General features: G+C 43.7%; 1 protein-coding gene across 3 annotated transcripts; it reads left to right on the plus strand.

Annotated features, from left to right (window-relative positions):
• The first annotated feature begins 1935 nt into the window (after positions 1-1935).
• Positions 1936-17306, plus strand: LOC136759284 (probable flavin-containing monoamine oxidase A). 3 transcript variants are annotated; one of them, XM_066714205.1, is made up of 13 exons: positions 1938-2103; positions 2211-2329; positions 2851-2938; positions 3337-3517; positions 3992-4106; positions 4406-4563; positions 4891-4980; positions 6405-6489; positions 10771-10871; positions 11586-11744; positions 12880-12966; positions 15310-15410; positions 16362-17306. In XM_066714205.1, the coding sequence occupies exons 2-13, from the start codon at positions 2224-2226 to the stop codon at positions 16693-16695; spliced, it is 1605 nt and encodes a 534-aa protein (XP_066570302.1). In that variant the 5' UTR covers positions 1938-2103; positions 2211-2223; the 3' UTR covers positions 16696-17306. The 3 variants fall into 3 exon arrangements, with proteins under 3 accessions (XP_066570301.1, XP_066570302.1, XP_066570300.1); XM_066714204.1 differs by having other exon boundaries at positions 1936-2329; positions 4406-4557; XM_066714203.1 differs by having other exon boundaries at positions 1938-2329.
• Positions 17307-20588: the final 3282 nt, after the last annotated feature.

Consider the following 20588-nt stretch of genomic DNA (forward strand, 5'->3'; position numbering starts at 1 on the left):
TGGACTACTGTGTTTTAAAAAATGACATTCTTTTATTATTAATTTTGATTAATAAATACTTATCAATGATATATTTTCTGATTTTGTTGAGAACTGATTAAAGAAAGAATAAGAATAGTACATTAGGCTACCTTGATTTTAAGGGACTAGTTTATGTTTGTAAACCACACAAAACACAAACACAAAATTCAAACCCAGTGTTGTGATAATGTCCTGGATTAACCAATAAATAAATAAATAAATAATGTGGTTATTGTAGCGGTCGTAACTGACAGTGGACAAACAATGTGTTTAGCTCGCACGTCTAAGGGCATTTTATACACATAAGAACATAAGAACATAAGAAAGTTTACAATCGAGAGGAGGCCATTCGACCCATCGTGCTCGTTTGGTGTCCATTAATAACTAAGTGATCCAAGGATCCTATCCAGTCTATTTTTGAATGTTCCCAAATTTTCAGCTTCTACCACATTGCTGGGGAGTTTGTTCCAGATTGTGATGCCTCTCTGTGTGAAGAAGTGTCTCCTGTTTTCTGTCTTTAATGCCTTGAAGCCCAATTTCCATTTGTGTCCCCGGGTGCGTGTGTCCCTGCTGATCTGGAAAAGCTCCTCTGGTTTGATGTGCTCGATTATGTTATTCACACATTATACACACACCAAACCAAAAGTGTACTGCTTTATCGCACTGAATTTTGATGACGTCTTTTTTAGTTCCTATACAAAAATGAAAGTGCACTTTATATTGGTAAATTCTGGGGCCAACAAAATGGAGAATGGAAATGTTATGTTTGGCAAATAATTGCAGTCGCTACAGTGTGTTCAGAAATAAATGTCCAAGAAATGTATCTAATTTTAAATTTTCATTTGCATGAGTGAGAATAATAAAATATGCTTTTGTATTTTCCCTTTGTATAGCTGGATGTGTTATTTTTATTTGTTTATGGATGTATTATCTGATTTCTGTCAGATGCAATGCATTTTGCGCCTTTTTATATTCTGAACAATTATACTAAAATTGTGGAAAACAAGGCTATATATTTCACATTTCAGCATAGTTGGGATCTTTTAAAATCCCCCGTTTAAGTAAGTGTTATTGACGGGTTGAGACTTGCTAAGTGAGGCTGAGTTTGTAAGGGCACCCTATCGATACTGTAATTAAGATTAGAGTATCTTAGACAAATAGGACAAACTACCCTGTTAAAAGATATGTAGCAAAACACACACACACACACACACAACACACTTATGCAATGTATACAACAAAATACAAAGAATTTAGCAATCTGTGAAAATATTTATCTCAGTCATTTTTACATTTCAATTACGCAAGGTCTTTTCAGATTTCCAAATTCAATGGCTTTAAAATGCAAAATCCACCCTCACCCATGTCCAGTCAGAGTAATATCGCCCCCTGGTGTCATTTAAAAAAAAACAATTGTTCAGTGGAAATACGAATTTCACCAATTCATTACATTAGTATTTCTTAATGCAATTTAATAAGCAGGTCTCTGCAAGACTAACCCCACCTCATACAAAAAAATAAATCAGTTTATGAAGTGCATTAAAATAAGCAATGCGATGGAAATACATGAAATGGATGCGTCACACAGTGCATTGAGGTCTAATGAAATCACACGCCCCGGTGCACATTATTGTTCCCAGCAAGAGCGTCTCTCCGCGGTTCTGATGCCGTGTTTAACCCTTTAGGTTGCCATGTTTAACTTTTGCATTGTTGATCGTTTATGATATGTTTTTCATTTAACAAACGCCATGCATTTTAACAACAAAGGGAAGGAAATGCCTGAAGAAGAGCACGAATAAAAAAGGGCGATTGATTGTGCGTCGTAAGGGTCACTGGAAGAGCCGTCCTTGCTGTCAAAGCGCCACTGTGCACATGTCTAACTCCTATAGGGCGCACACTGAGCACATCAGGACACATCTCTGCCCTGTAGACGGGTTCAAAGCTCAGCTCATGTCGCAGTGTTGCATTGTGACGTCTGTCTCGCTGTTCTCGCTGTGTTGCACCTACTGTACCCGTGCAGTGAGTGAGAGGAGACTTTCCCTGAAACAGTGTCTTCCGGCTGTAAAGCACACCTGCAACCAAGTAGAGTCTAGTGCGAGTCTAGTCTACACTTCTCCTGCTTCACTTGAACGCAGTACATACACACATAAGCAGTTTAACTGTATTATCATATCTGTCACTTATTACAGGCAGGCTGCTGTCATGTGGGATGCGGTGATAGTCGGAGCCGGTCTGGCTGGGTTAACCGCGGCAGGCGAGCTGCTCAAGAGAAACCCTGATCTGAAGGTCCTAGTGCTGGAAGGAAAAGGTGAAGTAGCTTGTAGAGGACTTTAGTCTTTGTTGCTTGATTTTATTTCATGGTTATTTATCCTGTAAGGTCTGGCTTACTTTCTCTAAACATGCTGCCACTGCTGCAGGGGTACATATGACGCATGCCTTTGAACGTGTTGCATCACACAGGAAACCGAAAACAAACAAATGTAACAGCAGGAAACTCATTGCAATAGTAATGGAAGGTGCATTTGTACATTAGAACAGTGCTGCCCCACATAAGGACCTAATTGAGCTCTGCAAGGTCCATGCAGCTCCAGATATTCCCTGTAGAGTCCTGGACCACTGCAGGAAGGTTTTGGCCCCACGTGCTGTTGGAGTGATTCATGCGTTTGTTAGTTTGTTGATTGTAGGAATCAGAGAAGGTTTCCTGTGTGGGATGTGCACTTTTCAGCAGGGTCTGTGTGTAAACACTATCGCCTGTGTTTAATTCAACCTCTCTAGTGCTGTTTTGGCTTCAATGCGATGCGTACCATGTGCTTCACTTGTGTCCCTCAGATCGAGTGGGCGGACGGACAGTGACCCTCAGCCTGCCAGCAGCCCGGGGAGAGGATCGCTGGGACCTGGGGGGGCAGTGGGTGGGCAGGTACTGTAAGAGCTTTCACAAAACCTGGCATCTTCCCAGCTAAGCAGAAAATATTTTGTGGCAACGCTGCGATAAACTGAGCCCAGAGCAAAGTGATGTTGTGGCAACAGAAATGTGTCGACCAGGGGGTGTGGTCAAAACACAATTATACTGTATATATACATGCATTTTCTTGGTGGGTACTGTACAGAGAGGAGACTGAGATATGTGCAGACATGAGAAATGTAAGTGTTAGGTTTCTGCAACATTTTTCTCACACTGTCTTTTTCAGCACCAAAATACAACCAAATTACAACTACTTTACAACTAATTTACCCATAAATTACAACCTCACACACCGTTGTCAGGGTGCAGATTGTCCCTCTTTCTCTGTAAACCAAAACTGGCTTGCGCTGCAGGACTCAGACCCATGTGCTGGAGCTCATCCAGGAGCTGGGCCTGGAGACCTACTCACAATACACCAGCGGCAAGAAAGTGTACCAGTTAGGTGGACCTCAGGCCAGCATCCGCACCTACACCTCCAGTATCCCCCCGCTGTCCTGGCTGGCACTGGTTGACATGCAGTTGCTGCTGTGGAAGGTGGGAGAGACTCGGAGACACACATGGGCGGTGCAGGGTTCATGGGGCTGGCATAACAGAGGCATAACTACCAGTATGGGGAATGACCTAGGGCTTGTTAAAAAGAACTGATGTATCTATCTATCTATTTTATTTTTGTGTTTGTTTGCTATCTTAATGTGTGCATGGCGGTTTATTTGTCAGCAATTTGGCCTGTGATTAATGGATACCGTCAACCTCATGTGCCCAGGATCATTGTGGCATTGCCGGTGTTCTGGAAAAAATGTTGGAGCAGCTGCAAGGAACTGAAATGCAGTCTTTGCGGCCTGTGCAGAAAATAATAATAAACCAAAGCAAACAAACAGCAGTCAAGCACAGATTCTCTTTTCATGCACAGTTAGTAAAATACTACCAACATCACCTGCAGACAAACAAAACACAGCAAAATGCCCGTGTCGGCCTCCACTTATGAGAACCATCTGCTGCTGTTTGCAGATTGAGAAGCTGAGTAAGACGGTTTCTGTGGACAACCCAGGCTCCGCCCCCAGGGCCGCAGAGTTTGACAGCATTACGCTATATTCCTATATCTCTGATCACACCTGGACACAAGGTGAGACTGACTGGATAGCTCTTATTTATTTATGATGAACAGTATATCTTGTATTCTTATTATTCATAATCATTTTTGTTTTGTTTTGTTTATTTCACCCGTGCCTTTATCAACATCAACTTACAACGCATTATAAATACAGCTCTACATAGCAAAGGAGACATCATACAAGTTAAAGATGTTTTGACGTGCCTTAGGCAGGCCTGGGTAGGATTCAGAATCTGGAACCCACTGAGGGGGCTGCAGGGCTCTTAAAAAGCAGGCGTCTGCTGTAACTTGTCCTTCTTCTGTGACCTCAGAGGTGCGCGACGCCATGGAGGTGTCCTGCAGGTCTGTGTTTGGGGTGGAGAGCTCCCAGCTGTCCTTCCTCTACTTCCTGATGTACGGGGCGGCTGCGGGGGGCTTCTTGCCCCTCCTGGAAGCTACGGCGGGCTCTGCTCAGGAGCTCAAGGTGAAGGTACAGTACCCTCAGCAGACAGTTGGGTAAGGCTTTATATTAACTGTCTGTTTGAGTCTCATTCTTGCTACATATTAGTTAGGCCTACAAGCTTACATCCACATCCACATCCATTAGCAACTCAGCAGGTACTTTTATTTCTCCTGCTATTTATTAATAAAAAAAAGCATCTACAGCAACATGTAATTAATTAATTAGGCTTTCAATTGAATTATTAAGAGGCCATTTGGGATCCAGCAAACACAGATGACTTTACAACCAGGTTTTGAAAGACTGTTACATAATGTGAAGCTTTGCTCAGAGTGTGATTCTGCTCTCCTGCCACAGGGGGGCACCCAGCAGCTGTCGGAGAGGCTGGCAGACCGAGTAGGAAGAGAGAACATCCGCCTGGCCTCCGCAGTGACTGCAGTAGAACAGGTGGGAGAGAGAGAGAGAGAGAGAGAGAGAGAGAGAGAGAGAGAGAGAGAGAGAGTGACACTGAGAGCTGAGTTTGAAGCCACCAAGAGAGATATTCAGGAATGATCAGTCATTTCTTATTCTTCTTTTTAATTATCGGTTTTGTCTTTAGGCCTTTTTTATTATTGTTTTTTTAAGATTTAAGGTTGGTTTCATCAAAGAAAAGACATAAAAGAGAAAAGATATAGAAAAACAAAAACCCCATTTGTAAGCGCCACGGTCAGTGGGGGGGCAGCTATTGAATGGTGCGGTATCGCTCTGAAGCACGTGGCCGACTTCAAAACACCAGCCATCACTGGGATTAAAAAATGGGAATGCTAATAAGAAAAAAACAGCAGTCATTTTGAACAGCATCTCTGAAACTTGTTGAGTTGATGTATCCCTCTATTAAATGGAGCAGCAATCACGCCCCCCCACCCCTCCAACCCCATCTATATTATAACACAGTACATCACTCTTATATGTGTTTTGATTTGATCTACGTGGCAACCTGAGTGTCTCCATAGTGCAGCGCAGTCTTCAGACACCACGGACAGGAATGAGTTCTTATACCCTGTAAATAACGAATTGGTTCACAGTTTCAAGGGCCCCCTGGGGATCCTTGATGGACCTTTAATTGAGTAGCCTCTTCTTAAGTACTGCTGCAGAATCACTTACAACCTCTGACCCGAGGAGACACTCAGAGGTGGCCGTACATGGCACAGAGCCAGGACTAGAGCCCCTTAGGAACGTGGCCCTGAGATTCCCCGCTGGGCTACCCCGTGAGCAGAGTGTGGCCGTGTCAGGAGGTAGCCACACAGTGCTATACAAACAGCTCAACAGGTAGAGTTTCATAATTCAACCGAAATGTCTGGCCTTCACACAAAGCTTGTAGAGTAAATGTACATGAAGGCACCAAATCCGCAAAGCATGCTGGGTATGTATTCAACAACAAAACAAAAAACACATCTGAGAAAAACAAAATGTATGGATAAAACAGAAATAGCTTTTTTCAGTTGTTCTTCTATTCGCAATTACAGGCTGATAAACCCAGTCCAGCCTCAACCTAAAGTTCCTGCTACTCATGTGGAAATTTCTCATATCGCTTCGGCCTCCCTGATAGTGCCAGCCAAGGGCGATGACATGTCCCAGCTGAGCCGTCCCCCACCTCCCCCAGAAACAACAGCAGTGACAGTGACTGAAAAATCCCAGTGACAACTAGTCCCTCTTAGCAGTCTCCGGATGACCTCTTATATAAAGCCCAGAGAGCTGTCAAAAAGGTAGTTCTCTTAGGACCAAAAAAAAAAGACAAGAACCTGTTCTTCGTCTGTGAAAAAAAAAAAAAAAGATAATGGCTTTCTCTGGTCTCTAAAATCACTGCTATCTCTTGCCACCCCTGCCCACAGGGCTCTGACAGCGTGGAAGTGAGGACTGTCTCTGGCACTTTCACTTGCAAGGCTGTGATTGTGACCTGCCCACCTCATTTGGCGGGTAAGTTATCATTATTTTTATTTTTTTTCACTTTTTGCAAAAGCAATCAAATAAATAAAGTGTATGAAAGCAAGACTCCATATGGTCTCCGGGGGCGGGGGGTGGCGTGTCTTATTGTCTGGGCTCGGGGGTGGAATCTTACCCCCTCCCATCCCGATTTGATCTTTTTATCACAGAAACAGGACGTGTCTCTCTTCAACTCATATTAACTTCCCACTCAGAGCAGGTCACCGGTCTTAGGAATAAACATACAAGACTGTTCAACTCTGGTCAATGTAGGCCGCTGCACAACATTACCCAGGACCCCAGTCACGTGATGCTGGTGACACCCATAATCCCCTGCTGGACTGTGGATCCTCCAAGGCCGTGGCTGGCGGACCACTGTCGTAGTTTTCCCTCTTGTGTGTTTTCTTGCCCGGCTGTAGAAGGTTGTCTGCAAATGCTCCCTCCTCTCCTTTTCACTATTCTCCTCCTGACAAGGGTTTGGGGACTTGGGAGATGCCAGCTGGACGCCATCACCGCCAAGCTGTCGGTTTGCATTCGCGCCGGGGCGGTGTCATACTCCGGGCACCTTTCACTCCCTCTCGTGTCTCGGGAAGCTGCCAGGCAGAGGCGGCTCCCTCCGGACCCCCCGGCAGGACAGGTCACGTCAGGTGGAAAGAACGGATGACAGGGGCAAACTCTTAGTCACTTCCCCTCACGAGAAGCAAAATACATTAATTCAAGTTGGACTCTAGTAATAATTTAAATAAACAACTGTTAAAGCTACAGGAGAGCCCCCAAAAGCGCATTTTAGCTCCAGTGATTGAATTATCCTTTACATGCAGAGACCCCCACACAGAGGGGCAGCCAGATATGGGAGGGGTGTCAGTATCTGCTCCGGTATGTGTGTGTATTGTTAGTGTGACTTGCGAATTGCTCTCTCCCAGATGCACAACGCGCTCAGTTTCAGATCCCACTCTTCAACTCGTGTTTCCGTCATAACAATAGCGATGTTTAAATCATCACTGCCATATTGTGTCTCGTGAGGTTTGCACAATCACACTGGGAAACGTGTCAGGGCAAATTACGCTGGGAAGCAAGATGGGAAAAAACAAAACAAAATCAACCTTATTAGTGTAACAGTGACCTCTTCTCATCCCAGTTGCCTCCAGAGCATGCTGTATTTAAACTCTGCGTTCCCGAATTTATCTAATTATTTGCTCAGTTTGACACGTTTACTATTTCTCTCGTCACTGGGTGAGAGAGAGAGAGAGAGAGAGAGAGAGAGAGAGAGAGAGAGAGAGAGAGAGAGAGAGAGAGTTGCATTGGATTTGAGCTAAACAGCATTGCACACAGTGTCTTGAGGGAGACTTGAAATATAACCCTGTTAATTACACAATTAGGCCACCCGGTAAAGTAGCTCGGGATTTGGGGAAAGGAGCTCAATACTCCAGAATGATCTTGGAGTCTGATGTTGAGACCTGGGGTTGGTGCTGCCGCTGCAACCACACACGAGTGATACAGACTGAGGACAGATAAATGGACCTGAGCCAAGAGTGCCGAGCTACTACTGGGGGCTTGACTTGTACAATATTGATCCTCAGGAAGCTGCCAGGGCATTAAATCAGCGGAATAGGACAGTGTGGATGCTTAGAATCGATGGCCATAATTTAAGTGCATCCGTCTTTAAAGAGAAAGGGGGGGTAGTAAGTACATAAATACATACATACATACATACATACATACATACATACATAAATACAAACAATGACACATATCTGTGTTTGAAGTACCCCACTTTTGAAATCCAGCTGCACTGCAATCTAACCCCAGGTTCGCCCGATTGCAAACACACAGGCCTACACAGATGGGTGAAAACACACTTCCCACACAGGCACCGTGGATGCAGTGAGAGGCAAATTACTTGCTTTGACTCACCGTGTCAAACCCCCCCTTCCTTTAATTAACTGTCAAGGCACCTGTTAAGCCCATCTATCATTCATAACGAGAGAGGGCGTCTGCTTGCGTGTGTAGTAACTGCAGCTCGGTTGGAGTGAGGAGAGCCAGTATGGAGTCGGTCCCTGTGCCCCTTTACAAGCTTGGACCTTGAATACGGGGGTTAGAAGTATTTGGGCCTCTCTGTCTGATGACTTGATCCAAGTTGACTTCCAATGCATTCCACTCCTACATTACAATATGTCCAGTGCAAACGCTAACAGGTCAAGGGTAGCAAGGCAGAGAGGTGGACTGTGGGATTTGCAGGGACATTGTGAACTGGGTGAGTTTTCAGGGGGTGCTGGGAGGTAGTCAAGGATGGTGCAAATCTGACCCCTGAAGGGTAGATGGGACCCTGGGGCAGGCAGGGGGGGAAAGAGTGAGATGGAGGAAGAGCCAGCAAGAGACGAGGGGAGAAGGTAGAGAAGGGAGTGGAGACAGGAGGGGGTGGATGGACGGAGAGAGAGCAGTAGGCAAGGACAAGCATGCTAAAATATAATCATTATTTTCTTTCAATGATTTATGAGGTATTTCGATATTTTTTCCCCATCTGCCATTAACTGAGCTTTTGTGGTTTTCCTCGCTGCTTTGGTGTGTGTGAGTGCCGCGTCATCAGAGACCTGGCAGAAAAGAAAGAGCTATGCGTGATTCTCCCTGAAACGCCGAGACAGGAGGCGGGGCATTCATATTTCATGTGCCAACAACATTTTCTGTTTTTCTCGTACTACATTTTTTGTTGCACGATCTGCTTTCTTATTTTATAACAAACATATCTATACGGTCCATTTCTACACACGTGTATCTGTCTATATATCCATCTGTGGAAAACAGGACACTTTCACTGTCTTCATTCTAAAGCAGAACAGTTTTCATGTATTAATCTGAACACATTGCGCTCTTAACTCCATTCCCTTCGTTAATCCTGACTTTTTATAATGAGCACGTGTCACCCTGAGCATTGAAATTGAATTGTAGACACTCTTGACATGTTTCCTTTGCAAACTAGGCATCTGCTGGTGTGTCTTCTGCATGAACCACAAATCTCTCGCAATCCACTGTTTATCACGGTCTCCGGCGTGCTATAAATACATTACCCCGTTTCAATGCCAGGCGCCTTAATCTCTCAAACGCATTTATAAACAGCGTTCTCCCAAGGAATGTCTCTGCGCTCTTACATAATTTGCGTCTTTGTAGCGCCCTGTTTCCACCAAAACATGAATGAGCTCCGCAGAAAGCTGGAACGCACCGCATTGGGAACAAAAACTTTCTCCATTGCTTTTGTGGATGTAAAGATAAAGTCATGTAATCTTGTAGCAGGTGACAGTTGATTTATTTTTATTTTCTTCTTGAAATTGTATGATTATGATCATTTTGCACGCCTCCTTTTTGCCCAGAAGTTGAGTGACATGTGAGCTTAGCACAACCTCTTGGATGGCTTAGGGCTTTAATGAGCACATCTTGTAAAAGTAATTGTACCTGGTGAGATAAAACCAACGAAACTGAGCCTGACTGCCTGCCAGGCGACCGTGTCCGCGAACGCGCCATTCATCTCCGACGTTTGGGGAATGGAGTTTTACGATGATGCCAGGTGGCGCCAAACAAATATGCTTGACTGATGCCCAAAGTTCCAGAAAAAAAAGTGCAAGAAACATATAAATTGGAGGCAGTATGAAGCTTTAGTCTGCCAGCAAACGGATAAAACTTCAACAGGGGACTATGACTCACAGTGCGTCAAACACACTGAAGCACAGACGCCCGTATATTACTCCTTTTAAGGCAAAACCCACTGAGTCACTTTGACAGACTGATAAAGAGCCTTGTAACCTAGTAAGAAGCTTTCAGGTATTTTTCTTTAATACAAATTTTCATGTGAGAATAACAAATAAAGAAATAAAGGATAAGATTGGAGTACTCAACAGTTGTTATGAATTTTGTAAACCTGAAAATAGAAAAGAAAAAAATAACTGAAAAACATCATTTGTGGACTGAAGGGACCTTGTGTTGCTGTTTAGTGAAAGCCAGTCAGAGATTCAGTGTTATGGAGTCACTAATTAAACTAACTGTGTTGTGATTACATCTTGGTGAATTGTAACGGTAATGATTCTTGATTTTTACAATTCTCTGTAAGATACTTACAAACACTGCTGTAGCAGGAGTGCATGCCAATGTTTGAGGGGCAACTGGGGTCGGCACGGTTGGTGGGGACCTCATGGTTTTGAGAAGACTTGGGTCAGAACCCCGGTGTGCCAAATCCGTACTGTCATTTCACTGTCTGTGCACGTCTGTCTGCTCTCGTTTCTCCAGCCAAGATCCACTACCAGCCCCCCCTGCCCCTGGAGAGGGAGCATCTCACTCAGTACATGCCAGTGGCTCACATGATGAAGTTCATCGTCACCTACCCCACGGTGAGTGGACTCCACAGGATCCCACCCCTCCCAGGCTTCTCCTGCACCATCTGTTGCTTTCGCTGTGCACAACTCCAGGCAATTCCTTGAAGGCATGGGGGAGGAGCTCGCGGATCCATCTCGCCTGGCTATTTCAGAAACCACACGGATTAAAGATGAAGCAGGCGTGTGAATCCAGGAACAGCTTGGCCAGGTTGCACATGGGCGGCTTAGTTTTTTTCTTACTTTAAGGAGCACATCTTGTGTGTAGGTATCTGTGGTGTACCAGTAAAGATGGCTGCATCCACCCAGGAAATACATACATGAGACAAAAAAATTAGCCCGCCGCTCTGAGTATTGCTCTGCAGTCTAGTTCAGACCTCGTCAGCCAATTAAGTCATTTTCCTGGAGAGCAAAGGAAATAAATTGTACCGCAGTCATAGGAATAGACATTTTCTATCTTATTTACCTATAATACAAAACCAGAACATGAAATCATTAGTGAAATAAACTATTACACTCCTCATGTAAAGCAAATGTTAGACTTATGTCTTCATTGGCCGCATGATCATGCTCATTAGCTACAATTAAGAAGGATGTATTTATTAAATCTCTTGAATATTGCACCAAGAATAAATCATTTGAGGTAAGTGTTGCACAGGCACAGGCTTGTAACTCTTCAGATTAAGTTGAGTTGCACGTCGATGTGACAATGAGCTGTCCTCTCTGCCACAGGCCTTCTGGCGTGAGAAGGGATACTCAGGCGAGGTTGTGACTCAGCCCAGCTCGGACTGCCCCTTCAGCGTGACCTTTGATGCTACAAGCCCCTCTGGGAACCCGGCGCTGGTGGGATTTGTCGCTGGTGTACAGGCTACTGACTGGAGCAACAGACCAGTGAGGAAGACTCTCGCTCTACACACAACACTCTGCTCATCTTTTGCAATTTTGTTTTCCCATTTTCTGTTTGTGTGTTTGTCTTTAAGCTGATTTCGAGCTGACATGGTGTCTTAATCAGAGCATGAAACACAGCCATTAATTACCATCCTGTTTAGCTGCTTCCACCATGTGCGTTGAATGAGCCAGCTTAGTGGGGGCGAAGAACAGAGACTTCAAGCGCTCTGAGTCTGGCACTAACAAGGCCGCCGTACCGGTTGCCATCAAAGCCATCCGTGAATTTGCTGAGGTTCTTAATGGGTTACCCCTGTTCATTTCCAAAAGTTTTCTTCATTTGATTTGTGAAGAAAGCTGCATGCATTTTTAAATGTTATCTATTTGCGCAGCCACTGCTGGTTTCTGGGTAAATTCCACTATGTTGGCTCATGTGGTTATTTTCATACGTGTCCTTAAATGTTAAACTTATGCAAAATCGCTTCCCACCAGGCCCCTCTCAAGCCTTTAAATATTTTATCGATGGTCTGACGAAGTGGCAGGGTTTCGAAGGTTAACGCTCTCGTGTGATTACTGTAGCTGCTCAACCGCACGCAGCCAGAAACGACAAAAAATGGCACCATTTCTCAGCCTCAGCTATCATTCATGTACCACTCCACACAACACGGCTGCATGATACACACCACTGCCATTTCATTGGCTTGGCTTCGGTATTTAAAAATTCAGTTTGTTATGCATATTTAAAAGGATAGCTGTAGGCTAGTGAATGCATTAAGGTTCACACAGTTCTTGACATTAGACTGGCAATGTGTTGTACCCCAGAACCCTCGACAAAACAAGGTTACAGATGTCAGAACCCACCAGTTTGGTCTTGATTGCTGTGATCTATTTTATATTGAAAGCAATAACATCTCGGGTTCTAATTGTTTTATTTGTACTATTATTATGTTATATATACAATACCTGCTCTCTAAAATTGATATTGAGCTTGCTTTCATATTTACAAGAAATTGCTATTTTACAGCTAAATTAAACTAGCAGTTATTTTTAATCACTCACTAATTAATACCATATGTGTCTGGCAGTTTATTCTGCCTCCAACTGACTGGTCTATGGGTCTGATTGAGCCTTTCATTCCCAGTTTGAGCAGAGGAGAGATGCTGTGGTCCAGAGTCTCTCCAGGTTCCTGGGTCCAGAGGCTTCCAACTACATCCACTATGCTGAGAAGGTAAGGGGTGTGTGTGGGGGGGTGATAACATTAGGATCAGGAGAAGTTGCACCTAGATTTGTGCTTAATTTAGCAGCACTCTGATTCAGTCAAGATATGCCTAAGCCAAATCAACTGGCCCTGACCAGTAGTCTCTCTTAGAGGTCCATATCTAAATATTCTCATAATTGAATCCACTTATTGTGAGTGAAATCTTTGTTTGAGATGTTCAAAGCCCCTAGATGGGCCAGAAATACGGTAGTCTCATTGTTGGTTACATCTTTTCATTACATCATCATTACATCATTATATTCTCTGGCTTTTTGGACAAGGCAGGGAGCAGCCTGTCTAAAACCTTTAATCATTTATATATATTGGCCAGGGTTTCTACTCAGAGACTTCTTCACATCAAGGTATTCTCCCACCCCGATGAAGGTGTCGCTGATCATTGACAGGAAAGACTAAATTACATCGTTTGCATGTTAACTGCGGGAATTTTATAGCAGCTCGAATCACAGAGAGAGAGAAATAGGCAATTACTCATCGGAGAAGCTCAGTAAGGAGAAAAAACAGCGCAATACACTTTTTTGAAACTGTATTTATTTAATTATTTTTATAATGGAACTGGCGAATGTAGGCCTGCGATCCTGAGTTATGTCGTACTCAGTCATGCATTCATTTCCTACAGTATAACATAGATTTCCCCTGGCTTCGGAGACAGAGATTCAATTTCTTTCGTGAAAAATGGGCCTTGGAGAAGAATGCGCATAAAAACAGGATTGACAATCTTAACATTGACTTGACAGGAGCTCTTTTTCAAGTGCTTTGGTATTACTCAAGTTGTTTTCTTTGTTATTTTTTGTTTTGTTGTGTTTTGTGATGTTGATTTTCCTCCAGTAAATTTTACCTGCGAGGAAAGTCTGTTTATTGAAATGCCCAATTCTTTACTGGAGACAGACAGAGAAACAGAGAGAGCCAGAGAGGGACAGAGAGAGAGAGAGAGCAGCCTAAGTTGAGAACAAAAAAAAACAAGATACAGACATTCCTGTGAATGAAAACTACAGACTTGTAACACGTCTGAGTTCACATTGTCGTCGCTGCTTCTCCACTAGTAAGCCATCCTTTATTCATAGACACACATGAATACATCACTGTATGATAACGCTATGAAACACAAAATGCCTTCAGTTGGTCGAAGGCTGTTAGCCTCAAAGCTAATTGGCTTTGCTTTGTAGTTATTTTAATGTGATTTACCTGTGAGTAAATTTCCCTGAGCAAATTAAAAAAGTCAACTTTCCAAAGCCGACCTGCCAGCAAGCTTCGCCCCGCTTCCACGATACAATTTCAGTTAAAGTGTGTGAGAAAATAAAGCAAATACAATATTTCACAATTTCCTGAATGACAAAACATGAAAGTCAACAATCTATTTTATATTCTATTTTAAATTGTACAGCTTGTTTTGCAGGAGAAGTCTCCTGTTGTTTCACAGCCATGCCATCTTTTCCTCAAATGTGCTGATGCCACCTGCAAAGTTGGGTCCCTGGGGTAAAACTAGTTGTGTATCAGCATCTTGTCTACACTTAGAGTGGCCTATTGGAAGCTGCCATGGCAAAGGGTTTTGAGGCCGTACTAGATTGATAGATTGATTGATCGATGTATTGACTGAGGCAATAGTATACGAACAGCACAGGGACATCAATTATTATAGCGGTGGGGGATGGGGTGTGATGTGGGTTGTTCTTCCAGCTCTTCTCTTCCTGGTAGGGCCTCGGGACCTTGCCCTGCTTTGAACTCACTGCAGTAATTACGTGCTTGACTGCCTCCATCTGACACCACACTTGTTTACTTGTAAACAAATAAAAACACGGAGTTAGTCCACAGAGAGCAAATGACACTCTGCAAACTGCCTACCAACAAGCAAATCTTATAGATATAAACAACGGCAACGGTGTCCGACGCCCGGGTATACAGGGATGGGCAGAATAATGGTACCGCCACCATTCGTCACATGACTGGCACTAACAAGGTCGCCGTACCGGTCATGACTTTTTATTAAGGTTTCTAAGTGCTATGCTGGGAAATTCAACACATGCCCTTCAGCCTTGAAAGGATAACCATTTATTGATCTCACAGATGTACAATAGTGCTGATTAGGTAACATAATGAAAGCCAGGGACAAGGGGTGGCGTAGGTGTGTGGGTTCAGGTAAATTCAGAAACACAACACCCATATACCTGCAATCCACCTTTGTGTGGAGAATGTGCACACAATCCCACACATGGGTCAGTGACTACCAGGATAATGGCAGTCTGGCGAATTCCCTAACGATATATTCATTTATGGATGTAATTTCACTCGTTTAAGGACTGGGCCAAAGAGAGCTTCAATGGCGGCTGCCCTGTGAACATCATGGTCCCGGGAACAATCACCTATTTTCATCCAAGCCTCAGGAAAGCTTGTGGAAGGTAAGACTGCCCTTGAGGGACAGCTTTCATGTATCCTTGATGTATGAGTCTGTGTATAGTTTAGAATCCTGTGCCAAACATTTTGACGCAGAGACTTCTAACAGTAGTCATAAGCTCCTTAAGTTGCTTGGTATTCTCCAAATTAATGATTGACGCTAATGGGTTCAAGGCCAGATCACGGTCAGGAGGTAAGGAGATTTGTGATCCCGTTTGAAGGCGAGTGTCTTGCTGAATTTACATTTTGTTTTTGGGTGTGGGGGGAGGGGGTATGGGGGCGACGGGCTGCAGTATTCAGTGATAACAGACTAGGCTTAGGGGATTCCTGTCAATATACTAGAAGGTGCAGAAAGATTTATGCAAAATGTGGCTTTGATAAATTAAAGAAAAAGACACATTTTGCTTCACAACACGAAGGTCATCGCGCTTTAAGGCTTGTTAATTTTGGCGGAATGCGTAAGCGGCAGCCGGTTTCCTCACAGACTGCAGTAACGAATTCAAGGTCCGTCTCATTCAGGTTGCTGAATAATTCAGCGGCGGGTTTGATAGTATTAGAATGATCCAATAATGGCTCTGAGCGCTTTAACCTCTCAGTCAGATTCTTATTGATCAACACTTAAGGGGCCGAGTCAGATTGCTTGATTTGTTGGAAATTAATTTTCTCCTTTGTTAACTTCACTAACACAAACAGTCCTGGGCGGAAAAATAAATAAATAATAGGCTTATATCTGGATTCTGGAGGGCGGGCACAGCCAAAACACTGTGGGTTATTAGAGCAAGCATCTAGTCTGACCCTCTGGAGCACAAGCTGTCCTTTGAGTTACACTAGATGCATTCTGTAAACCTTTTGTACTTTTGTCATTTGCCAGTAGAATAATTAAAAATGGTTTGATATAACAATGGGAAGGGTCTCACTTCACAGCACAATACCAACCTATTTCTGCTGCCCTACAGGATTTACTGGGCGGGCACTGAGACTGCCACCCAGTGGTGTGGGTACCTCAGTGGTGCCATCCAGTCGGGACAGAGGGTGGCGGTGGAGGTCTTGGGGAGCCTCTCTCCTGAATCTCTGACCCAGGAGGAGCAGGAGCGGCACAGGACATCGACAGAGTCACCCATCTCAAATCGAGATCGAGGAAGCGCAGCCGGAGCTTCCTGTCTCAACACCTGCTTCCTCCTCACTGCTATCTGTCTGGGACCTGCCTTCCTATTGGCCCAGCCCCGGCGCTGTCAAAACCTGATTGGTCAGGGACTTTCCGTTCTCCAGAAAGCTGTCGGGAAGCGATAGAATGATAGAATTCCCCCATTTTGTGATATAATGATATTACAAACACTATAATAATTATAATACATATATTGTATAAAATGGCTTTCAATAAAAAGTCACAATGCACAAACAGCAAACAGAAACTTTAAATATAACAATGCATTTCTCAGTTAAACACCACAATAAAAACATATATTTTGTAAACTTGGGAGAATCAGGATTATTGTTAAACATATTATCTGGGATTGTTTTGGAAATGCATTGGGATCTGTAGACAACCCTGACCCAGCGTGGGTATGAACTAATCAATTCAGCTTCCACATGCTATTTGTCCTGCAATCAGGCAGCTCATAATCGTCTCCATTAGTGTTGTGATTTTATATCTGAAAGTCAATCATCACCATCTGTGTAGTTGGGCGCCTGCCTTCTTCTTTCTCTGTACTTTTGGCTTTATTTTCTGCCCTGGGTGCTGAGTCAATTTGCAATACTTTTTTTTCCTTTAGAAATATCAGAACGGACGGAGATTTAATCAAGTCATGCTCGGTCCAAGCCTTTAATGTGAACTAAGGCTCATTTTCTCATTAACTTTTAGTAGATTAATTTGTAATAAATGCTACATTGCGGAAGACTGATGGACTGTCAGTGTACTTTTTTTTCTACTCTCAGGCTGGTATTGCAGGTTGGGAAGCTGTTCATTTTTAAACTCAACATGTGAGATGTGCCAGAACATGTTAAATGTTGCATCTCTGTGTGTAAAGGGCAGCTACTTAAGAAAGACACTTCGGAGTTTCAGGTCCTGTTAAAAATCAACAATTTACAACAGTGTCAGGAAACTTCACTTGAAATTAAAATCAAGGCAACTCTTTCATTATTCTTTCTTCCCAGTTGTACTATTTCCACTTGAAGCAGTTTAATTAATCAAGACGTATCTGCGTGTTGAAGAGCGGAAATGAAAGTAATTGAATTCCACAGTCCTCCGTATCAGCAACGCTGCCTAGAATATTCTATAAGGATAAAACAGCAGATGGCAGAATTGTCAATATTTTTTTTATGAGAGCTTTGAGGAGCTGGCATCACGAGATTGAGAATGTCCTTCATACGTTCTGACTGGCACCTGTGCTTAAATTCACTGCACAGAAAGGCTTAGGCTGTTTGTGTTAGATAAAGGAACAATCAGTTCTCTGAAAACAGGAAATTGATCCTCATACCTGCGTTTAAAATTAATATCTGTGTTCTTCAGATTGTTGGGTACAGAGGTCATGGGTCTGGATACCTGGGTTTTTTGTTTACACCGCTTTGTTGACCAAGGGGCAGTGGCCATGGAGAACGTCAAAGACAGGGCAACGGAAACACAGAACACAGAAACCCACTCTCTTAAAATGGTCTATTCAGCTTTAGGTCCTTGATACAACCTTCGCTTTAATAGTTTCATTGAATTCATTATCAATCAGCCAAGCTATAGCTTATGTAAGAACAGCTGCTCATGCCAAAATAGCTCTTTTATGTCTTCATCTGCTCTAAGAAAGCATAATGCTGCACCGGGTGTTTAAAACAAACATGGTTCCAGGTATCTAGGTGGGGAATTCAAAATGTATCCAATGACTCTCCACCAGTTGGGCTTCCTATATATAGTTAAATCACTAAAGGGCTGTTCTCACTTGCATTGTTGCCCTAGTGCAATGGCCAAAAGTGGAGAGGTGGAAAGGGTTTTCTACCCCAGGGAGGAGCGTGAGCCCCAGGGGTGTGAAGTGCAGCTTTGGATTGTAGCGTGAGGGGTGGACTCTAGGTTGTGTCAACCGTGGGCTGCCCTTGTTAAAGCTGTTATCCATGACTTCTAACTTTATTGTGAGCGTGGCTGTGTGTATCTGCCTGTCACAGGACATCGGGTCCGCTCTGAGCTGGCTAACGAGAGCTGAAAGCGCTAAGTGATGCCTCTTGGGTAGATCAGATAATCAATCAATCAGTTTTTATTTGGTATAGCGCCCTTCACAAGATTGCCAAACAGAGCGCTTCAAAGAGTAAAAGAATATAACCATAATTAATCCAATCTAGTTTTTTCAATCCAGTGTCTTTCAGTTCTCCAATGGTGTCTTGATTTCTGAGGTACCTGTATAAGATTATCAGTGTGTCACAGTGGACAAGGGTGTCAGGCAGTTGTAGCAGCTGGAAAGATCTAATTAGACTTGCGATCAGACTTCAGCTTGCACTCCACTGAGAGGAATTTGGGATAGAGCGATGCCTTCACGAAAGGCTGGGAGACTCTTACGTCCTGCTCAGCCAATCACCGGCCTTGTGAGCTTGATTGAGCCAATAGACCCTGTCCAAAGTGGTGAAGAGAGACTGGGTAAAACAGACAGAACTGAATCAGAATCTTATTTTTTCTTTTCGCCAGCACAAAATTTGGCAAAGCGCTTGATGGCAGAGCAGCTCAGGTCGGGCAGCTGCAGAGTGGCCAGAAATGCAGCCCCCACTCCAGGGGATCACTTTTAGATGGAGTGATTCTGGTCACAGCAGATAAACACCCATCTCCCCATGAAATTAATTTGTTCTCAGCCGCCAAATTACACAGTGTTGATCGAAAAGCTTTTGTTAGATTTCCCCACTGATTTTCACAGGGGTGGGTAGGTGGGCGGAGGGGATTGATGAGACAAGGCTGATGCTCGGCTTTATTCACGGGTGCATTGACATTTATTCACATTTTTTAGTTTCTATTTTTTTGATCAGAAAAGATTAAATTCAGACTTAGCCCCCATGCCCCCTTTAGTGTGTCAGCTTTTCATCTTGAGATGACTGCAGGCACCAGGAAAACTTAATCAGTGTTGTCAATTTGGACAAGGACCTTTGCAACAGGTCCCCTAACATTTTGGAATTAATTTCCAAACAAAACTTGAAAACGGCATTGGCATATGGATGGCAATATTTCACGGCACACGGAGAACACAATCTGACAGACTTTGAATGAATAAATTATCTTGGTTTAGCTTCCCTCTGTTGCGTGTTTGCATTTGAAGACTCAGCATAGAGAGAGTTCTCTTTGAAAAACACACATTTAGCTTGGCAATCCCATGTGAAGAGATGGACGTTCACAAGCAGATTCACATCACATTTTTGTACGTAATGTAAGTACCCCCATAAGGTTTGGAGAGCTAAAATCAAATTCTAGCTGACAAGGGGCAAACCTCATCTCAGCTGAAGATCTCCCCAGCCAAATTCCAGTCACTCCCCTGTTTACCGCACACAGAAATCAGCGTGTTTTGCAACTTGTCTAATTCAGCTGCATCAATTGCTTCCCCAGCAGGTACTAAGGAGAGAACTGGTACCTCCTGGAATTCACATTAATTTCCTAAAAGAAAAAAAGCCAAGGATCTGAATCATGGAACTCTACTGTCCATTTCTCATTTTGGATGCCTCCGAAAGTCAGAAGACCAATTTTCAGTCTTAACTACCTATTCTGAGAGTTCAGGGTGCTGTGGACTGATTCAGGGACTCCTCCTGGGTCAGGATCCCAACAGGGCCCAGCTTCAGAGAAAGATGACGTCACCTGATGGATTGGGGAACTACCAAGCATCAGTGAGGCTCCACCAATGGGAGACGCAGGCACGTGCGTTTCATAACATATTGGACAAACCTGAGATTTTCACTCCTAGTCACACAGTGGTCAACGGCAGCGTTTCAAGCTTACGATGATGGAAACCATTCTATTTCGATACAGAAGAGACACAGAACTTAAAATCCTCTGGGTTTTACATGGAGGGAGACCTCTCTCCTGAGCCACCACCAAGGTCTGCAGAAAAACCTCTTTCTCTGTCTGTCTCTCTCTCTCTCTCTCTCCCTCTCTCAATGTGCTGGTTCTTTAAGCCACAGTCGCATTGATCCCAGTTCTCCAGCTCTTGCAGCTAAGCCACCTCTAAGAC

The sequence above is a fragment of the Amia ocellicauda genome, chromosome 9 (genome assembly GCF_036373705.1).
Source record: "Amia ocellicauda isolate fAmiCal2 chromosome 9, fAmiCal2.hap1, whole genome shotgun sequence".
NCBI lineage: Eukaryota > Metazoa > Chordata > Actinopteri > Amiiformes > Amiidae > Amia > Amia ocellicauda.